Source organism: Panicum hallii, chromosome 3 (assembly GCF_002211085.1).
Source record: "Panicum hallii strain FIL2 chromosome 3, PHallii_v3.1, whole genome shotgun sequence".
NCBI lineage: Eukaryota > Viridiplantae > Streptophyta > Magnoliopsida > Poales > Poaceae > Panicum > Panicum hallii.
The window spans coordinates 4,080,668-4,088,399 of NC_038044.1; the positions used below are offsets into that span (position 1 = coordinate 4,080,668).

General features: G+C 43.4%; 1 protein-coding gene across 1 annotated transcript; it reads left to right on the forward strand.

Annotated features, from left to right (window-relative positions):
• Nucleotides 1–626: 626 nt before the first annotated feature.
• LOC112884531 (E3 ubiquitin-protein ligase ORTHRUS 2-like) lies at nucleotides 627–6,332 on the forward strand. Its single transcript, XM_025949933.1, has 9 exons — nucleotides 627–1,058; nucleotides 3,634–4,166; nucleotides 4,255–4,380; nucleotides 4,627–4,726; nucleotides 4,859–4,923; nucleotides 5,038–5,140; nucleotides 5,214–5,352; nucleotides 5,481–5,695; nucleotides 5,781–6,332. The coding sequence occupies exons 1-9, from the start codon at nucleotides 633–635 to the stop codon at nucleotides 6,330–6,332; spliced, it is 2,259 nt and encodes a 752-aa protein (XP_025805718.1). The 5' UTR covers nucleotides 627–632.
• The last annotated feature ends 1,400 nt before the right edge of the window (nucleotides 6,333–7,732 follow it).

Consider the following 7,732-nt stretch of genomic DNA (forward strand, 5'->3'; position numbering starts at 1 on the left):
TGCTCGACGTCGATGTCACATAAAACTGTAGGACTAAACACTAGCTCCTCTCCTCTTTACCTCTACACAAATTGTAGGATCCACCCTCACATCGTTCTTTGCTCTGACCCCCGTACGTACCCCTCGCTTTAGCTCATGCCCCTTGTGCATACCGAGACCTCAAGCCCCCTACAATTGCTGTAGATGGATGAAGTTGAGAAAGAAGAAAAAAGGAGCTAGAGGGAGAAGAAGAGAAAGAAAGAAAGATAGGTAGATGAGTCCTCGAGAGGTAGCATAGCCGGGTGTTAATGAGTGGTGCCAGCGAGTAAAGGTTCACATTTTATGAATTTCTACACTGATATTTAGCAATTGGTTTGTTTTTTAAATAATTTATCTTCTGCTTCGAACCATTCTTTTTTTTTTCTGTTTTAGCATCGGCAGACAATTTTACGCGGAAAGGAGCGCCGACGGCGGGGGCGTCCGCGTTACGACCGCGGCAAACCAAAAATTTGAAGCAAGCGAACCCCTCGTTTTCCTCCTCCCTTCCGCTTTTGTCACCTCTCACGCCCCTCACATTTCCCCCGCGGAACCCTAGCACACACCGAACCCTCCCCCACCCCCGAACCCCCGATTCCCCACCCGCCGCAGCCGCCATGCCCGACCTCCCCTGCGACGGAGATGGCGTCTGCATGGTCTGCCGCGCCGCCGCCCCGCCCGAGGTCGATCTCCTCCGATGCTCCACCTGCGCGACGCCATGGCACTCCCCCTGCCTCTCCGAGGTCCCCGCGCTCTCGGACGCCGTGACCTGGAGCTGCCCCGACTGCTCCGGCTCCGCAGCCGCAGCCCCTGCCGCCGCCCCCGCGGCAGGAGGCGAGCTCGTCGCCGCCATCCGCGCCATCGAGGCCGACGCCACTCTCTCCGACCAAGAGAAGGCGCGGCGCCGCCAGGAGCTCCTCGCCGGATCTGCTGCAGCCGAGGACGAGGAAGACGGCGACGGCAAGGTTGACGACGTCCTCGACATAGTCGGCAGGAGCTTCAGTTGCTCCTTCTGCATGAAGCTCCCCGATCGCCCCGTGACTGTGAGTATACGTAGCTCCCTCCCTCCCTGCGCTACCATTCTCGAATCTGGTGCTCACCTGAACTGTTCTTCCAGTCCGAACCGATCCGTTTGCTTCTCCATCCGCAGATCAGTGCACGTTCCGCCTCTTTTCAATTACCGGAACGTGTTGCCAATCGATTGTCCGTTTCTCCTACGTTTTGCGCTAATATCTCGCTCTCTGCTTCAGTTTTACCTGTCGAGGTCATTAGCTTCATTTCATGCTCGTTCTGTGAATCTGTATATACGCATCCCTGTTCATTCGCGGTTTTCGGCGGTTTTTCTTACAGAACTCAAACCAAACCGTGCTGTTTTGGTGGTTTAGACGGTTTTGGTCTAGGCGAGTTGCATGCGCGGTTTGAACCCGTCAGCCTCCTTCCTCAACAGTTGGATCCCCTCCTCTCTGATTCCACCGTTTGGATGATCTGTAGTTCTGCACGCGTCCGCTCCCATGCACGCCATCACGCCCACCGTTTGGATCCATCATATCAGGGCGAATGGATGGTACTTTTACCACCCGCTGGGATTGGGGAAAACACATGAACGCCGAGGGCAACCTGGCCGCTGCCGCAGCATGGCACGGCCGACCATGGCCTAATAAGAGAGCCTTCCCCATCCTCACAGGGCGCTGATCTGGTGCTAGCTAGAAGCCAGAACGCTGTGATTTTACTCTCAGCTTGTATTAATTGCTCCACGTTGCTGTTGATTGGATGCTGTGCATGTATAATTCCTTGCCCTAGAGAAGCCAGCTGAGATACTCCCACCAGTGCAGTTATTCTCGCTTCAATGAAGCGGCGCGTATCTCCATTTCATTTTCTCATACCACCATGCATCTTTTATATGTTGGCTGGGGTCAATCTTGTTTTCCCTCCGATGCTCTAGAATTTGTATTTACAACAAAATAAGAAGCTACTTTGTGTTGAACTGTTTACATTTTGTAGTGCATGTAATTCGTTAATGAGCACAGTAGCCAGTTTTGTTAACATCATTGGTTTGATAATCTGTCGCTCTGATGCTACTATCAGCTTGCATTGTATTGCTCCACCTCCATGTTGCTTGATTGGATGTTGCGCATATATATATTCCTTGCCTATAGAAGCCAGCTGAGATACTGCCCCCAGTGGTTTTAATCTTGCTTCAATGAAGTGCCACGTATCTCCATTTCATTTTCTCATACAACCATGCATCTTTTATATGCTGGCTTGGGTGAGTCTTGTTCTCCCTCCGATATAATGCTTTAGATTTTGTATTACATCAGAGAATAAGAGCTACTTTGTGGTTGAACTGTTTACCTTCTGTGTAGTGCATGTAATTCGTTAATGAGCACACAGCGGTTTCTATTGCACATGAAGTCTCTATGAACAGAGCAGTTCTGGTATTTACTAATGTCATCCTTTGCCTCTTTTTAATTTTTTGATATCATAGGTAAATTAGGTAGTCTGGTGCGATGCCTTGGCCCACCGCCCATCTTATAAATGAGATCTAGCACGACATCAATCTAATAAATCTGCTTTCTATTCTTTTCATATCTCGCGTTACAGTTACATAATTATGCTTTTGAGTGCTTAATGACAGTGATCTAGCAGTTCGGCGACATATTGCTCAATTTGACCTTATAGGCTTGCCTATTTTGTTCCGTTCACTACGTACTGTGAGCAAGTGTGAACATTTTTAAATGGTTCGCTGTGAGTTGGGTCGAGCTTGATAAAATTCAGTTGCTAGATACTTCCGTATTTAGGGCCTGTTTAGTTCCATCCGCAAAAACGCAAAAAAGCTGTAAACGCAAAGATGCTAAAGGAATCTTACTAATTTGAAGTATTAAATGAAGTCTATTTACAAAACTTTTTGCATGGATGGGTTGTAAATCGCGAGACGAATCTAATGAGCCTACTTAATCCATGTTTTGCAACAGTGATGCTACAGTAACCATCCGCTAATTATTGCTTAATCATGGATTAATTAGCATCATTAGATTCGTCTCGTGATTTACAACCCATCCATGCAAAAATTTTTGCAAATAGACTTCATTTAGTACTTCAAATTAGCAAGATTCCTTTGCTACAGTGAAATTTTGCAAAAACGCAAAATGAACTAAACAGGCCCTTAAGTGTAGATGATCAATCAATGCTATAATGGCGTAAATAGGCCAGCTCTCCCCATACGTTTGTTTCATATTTCCATGTGACCATGTATTTTTTGTATTCTGGCTAGGTCCATCTTGTTCTATCATTGATTGATCATAGATATGAAAGTTGGCAGACAAATGTTGTCAAACAATAGCTATCCAAAATATGGAGGTCCGGCCTATATATTTATGCAATTAGCATTTTCTGCTTGTAACATGTAAACTTAGTTACGCAGGAACTTTATTTGGTTCTGTTCTGCTGGTTTGATGCTATTCCATGTGTTCTAAAATTGTTGCCACGCTTTTATGCTTTGATATTTATTTGACTCTTTGTTCATCTGGTTGTATATTCTTACTTTTGGTAGCTATAGTATCCCCGCTAACATTTATTTTTGTCCCATCTCTAACCAATACGTAATTCTTTCTTCTACAGACACCATGTGGCCATAACTTCTGCTTGAAATGCTTCCAGAAGTGGATACATAGTGGAAAGAAGACGTGTGGCAAGTGTCGTGCACAGATCCCGTCAAAAATGGCAGAGCAACCACGAATTAATTCCGCTTTAGTTGAAGCTATTCGCATGGCAAAAATTTCAAAGAAAGCTAGTCCTGATAGCTCAACAGTTCAATATCAATATATACGAAACGATGACAGGCCTGATAAGGCATATAGAACTGAGAGGGCTAAACGGGCTGGAAAAGCAAATGCTTCAAGTGGCCAGATCTTTGTGACAATTGCACCAGATCACTTTGGCCCCATTCTTGCAGAAAATGATCCCAAAAGGAACATTGGTGTTCGAGTTGGGGAAACATGGCCAGACCGACTTGAATGCAGGCAATGGGGTGCTCATTTTCCTCACATTGCTGGTATTGCTGGCCAGTCCACGCATGGTGCTCAGTCAGTAGCACTGTCAGGAGGCTACGAAGACGACGAAGACCACGGGGAGTGGTTCCTTTATACTGGAAGGTATGATAATTTGACCACTTGTTATACTTCTATTATTTTTCCTGACTTATCATATGAAATGTCTGTAAAATGAAATATATTAATGCAGTGGTGGGAGAGATCTAAGCGGGAACAAGAGAACAAACAAGGAACAATCTTTTGATCAAAAGTTCGAGAAGATGAATGCGGCTTTGCTAATCAGTTGCATGAAGGGTTACCCAGTCCGGGTTGTGCGGTATGCTTTTTATTTTTTCCATGCTTATACCTGAAACTGCAACGTTGTCCACCAAGTAGATGACGCTTAAGATCTACTGCTGCTGTATTTATTTACATATCATTGCTATTTCTTGACATGGGGATATATATGCTTTTCTCGGTATCATGAATTGTTCCCATATTGAGATCATTTTATATTACATCTGTTTATCTATACTAATATTCTCTTATATATAAACTTTGTCTTTCTACATTCTCTTAACAGGTCTCACAAAGAGAAGCGCTCTTCCTATGCTCCTGATTCTGGTGTGAGGTATGATGGAATTTATAGAATTGAGAAATGCTGGAGGAAGATTGGTATTCAGGTAATTTTATGCTCCTGTATACAGAATCCAGAAGAACTTCCCATACTTTTGCATTTTGCAGTTGCTTATAAGCTGACAAGCTAAACAAATTTGTGGAGAAGTTATTAAATTCACTCCGTCCTTTTGCCATAGGGTAAGTTCAAAGTCTGCAGGTATCTCTTTGTACGCTGTGAAAACGAACCAGCTCCTTGGACCAGGTTTGACAAAATACATACGTTTAATTTTATCTTGTGATTAATCTGTCTGTACACGATTTTATTTTAGACAAAAAATGGCACCATTCCACCTGACACCATCGCTATGGTTTTCAGTGATGATCATGGTGACCGTCCAAGACCATTGCCCAAGATCGCGGAGCTACAAGATGCAACTGATATAACTGAGAGAAAAGGACGTCCTTCATGGGACTATGATGTATGCGCATCTGTTTCTTCTGCTTTCAGTAGTACTGAACCATAGTTTGATGGGTTATTATTTATTGTTATAGGAGAAAGAAGGTTGGAAATGGATGGTTCCTCCTCCAATTAGCAGGAAGCCTGTTCTCACTGGGGTTTCTGAGACTGACAAGCAGGTCCGGAGAAGAGCAAGGCGTACTCAGATGTCTGTGGCTGAAAGACTGCTGAAAGGTTATCTTTCCTTCTGTTATGTTTATTTACGCATGCCTTTAGTTTGTGGTATTGAGTTTGTAGCTTGCTTGAATTCAAGGTACCGCGAGAGTTCTCTCAGAACTGTTTTCTGTTGACTTGTCCTGCAGAGTTTGCCTGTTCTATCTGCCAGGAAGTGATTAAAGAACCACTCACTACTCCCTGTGCCCACAACTTTTGCAAGACTTGTTTGCTTGGGACATATGATTCCCAGTCCTCTATGAGAGAGAGAAGCCGTGGCGGTCGGACTCTAAGGGCTCAAAAGATTGTGAAGAAGTGTCCTTCCTGCCCAACTGACATCTGTGACTTCCTAGTGAATCCACAGGTGGAATTAATTGAAATATAAGTTTGTCCAAGCGTGCTAGAGCTGGCAGAGTTTCTAACACGTTTGGTGATTTTTTTTCTTTCAGATCAACCGAGAGATGATGGCTCTGATCGAGTCTTTGCAACAGAAGGCTGTTGAAGAAGGCGCTGATGACGCTAACGAATGTGGTGATGGTGACTCGGAGGACAACGATGGTGAGCTGGCAAAGGAGGAGGACGATATCAGCTTGAACGAGGATGAGCAAGCTAGTGCTGAGGAAAAGAAGATGGAGTGCCAAATCGGAAACTCAGATGTCAACGCTGACGGTTCTGTCAAAACCGTGGCTGAAATCAAGGAGGGGGATCAGCAGCCTATGGAGCATAAAGGAGACCCTGAGGAAGGAAAAGATGCTACGATGAACAGGACGAGTGCGGCTCAAGTGGTGGACGGGTTAGTCGAAGAAGGCGCTGTGGAAGAGATGAGGAAGAGCTCCAAGGAGGTTGACAACAACGAAAGCCAGCAGCCTCAGAAGCGCAAGGGAGACGACGCTGACATTGGCGCAGATGGCACTAAAAGGATAAAGACCAGTGCTTCCATGGACGAGACTGCTGTGAGCGGCGGTACAGTCCAGCATATCAGGAAGAGTGGTGAGGAGTGAGGACGATGTGTAAGACTGGCGGCGGTAGTCCTGTCGCAAGCAAGGGCCAGAAGCTGATGATAGCCGTGACAGAAGGACCCAAAACCGTGCGCAAGTTGATGGTGGTTACTGAAGGTGTGGTACAAAGAAGCAAGCGCAAGTCGCATCTTGTTGAAGGCTTCTCTTTTTAATTATTAGCGGAATTGCTAGGTATTTGGGCATGGAAGTTGTATGTTGGTTGGTTGCGTACTCTTGCAGGAACTGGATTGCGAATACCTGTGTGATGGTTTATCGAAGATGTTTAGAGTATGGTTAAGTTACCGGAGCTACATCGCGGAGCTCGAGACAAGAACATATGTAGTGTCGTGATCTCAATGTTTCGCCGGCCGTTGCACACTATTGATCTATTGCCGAACAATTTGAGCCATTTTGAAGTGTTGAGATTTTGGTCCTGGGTGAAAATCAAGTCGATCTCAAAAAAAATCTAGAAAAGTATTAACTCCCTTTTCCGGATATTACATATCAGTAAGAACAAAAAATAGCTTCAAGTTTTCCCTCTCACACTGTTGTCAATTGAAATCGATATTGGAATCTCCAAATACTTTAGCTAGGTACATGTAGGCCATCGAGATCAGAACTACTATAGTAATATCGTTCCAATCAGCAACAACTAGCGGGATGGTCCGCGCAAATAGCGCGGGTGGTTAGATTTTTTATATTATTATATTCATTTTTACTTTAAAATAAATTATTGCAAATAGTTTTATTAAGTCATATCATTTATTTCTTTTGTTCTAGTGGCACAGATCAAAATATCATCTATGGATTTTCATCGTCATATTTTTCAGAACATATATATATAAAGGAAAAGGAAAAGCTTGTGCATAATATATTTAAATATTTTACATATTTAATAGGATTATATTTGATTTTTTTACCAGCAATGTAAATTTTTCACGGTGATAAAGTATTTTTTGTATCACCAGAAGTAAGGTATCACCAGAAGTAGTATTTATAATTTAATTTAAGTTTGCATTAGAATCTTAATGAGCAGTGAATGTATCCTATTTATTTTTCATCATATCCAAATCTTTTTTCTTTTCTGTATTCTCTAATCTAAACCTACCATGCCCCTATTACATATATGCTCCCATATTTTCTTATGTTTCTGTACCTTGTTTATGCACAACTCGTCTGTCCGGTTAAACAAATTTACTATTAGGATAGACTCTATAGCCTTCTCCTTTGTGCTCATCCTTTCTATCTTAATAACGTATACTCTCCATAAGTAACGTGTGTATATAATATATATATATATATATATATATATATATATATATATATATATATATATATATATGTGTGTGTGTGTGTGTGTGTGTGTGTGTGTATTCTGCTACCCTGCAGATTGTGTTTGGGAT

What these genes read in the sequence shown, in the direction of transcription:
- LOC112884531 (XM_025949933.1), top strand. Translation starts at nt 633, where the DNA reads ATGCCCGACCTCCCCTGCGACGGAGATGGCGTCTGCATGGTCTGCCGC. An exon ending in GAACCAGCTCCTTGGACCAG is followed by an intron (nt 4,924 to 5,037) that starts GTTTGACAAAAT and finishes TATGGTTTTCAG; the next exon opens with TGATGATCATGGTGACCGTC. An exon ending in ACTTCCTAGTGAATCCACAG is followed by an intron (nt 5,696 to 5,780) that starts GTGGAATTAATT and finishes TTTTTCTTTCAG; the next exon opens with ATCAACCGAGAGATGATGGC.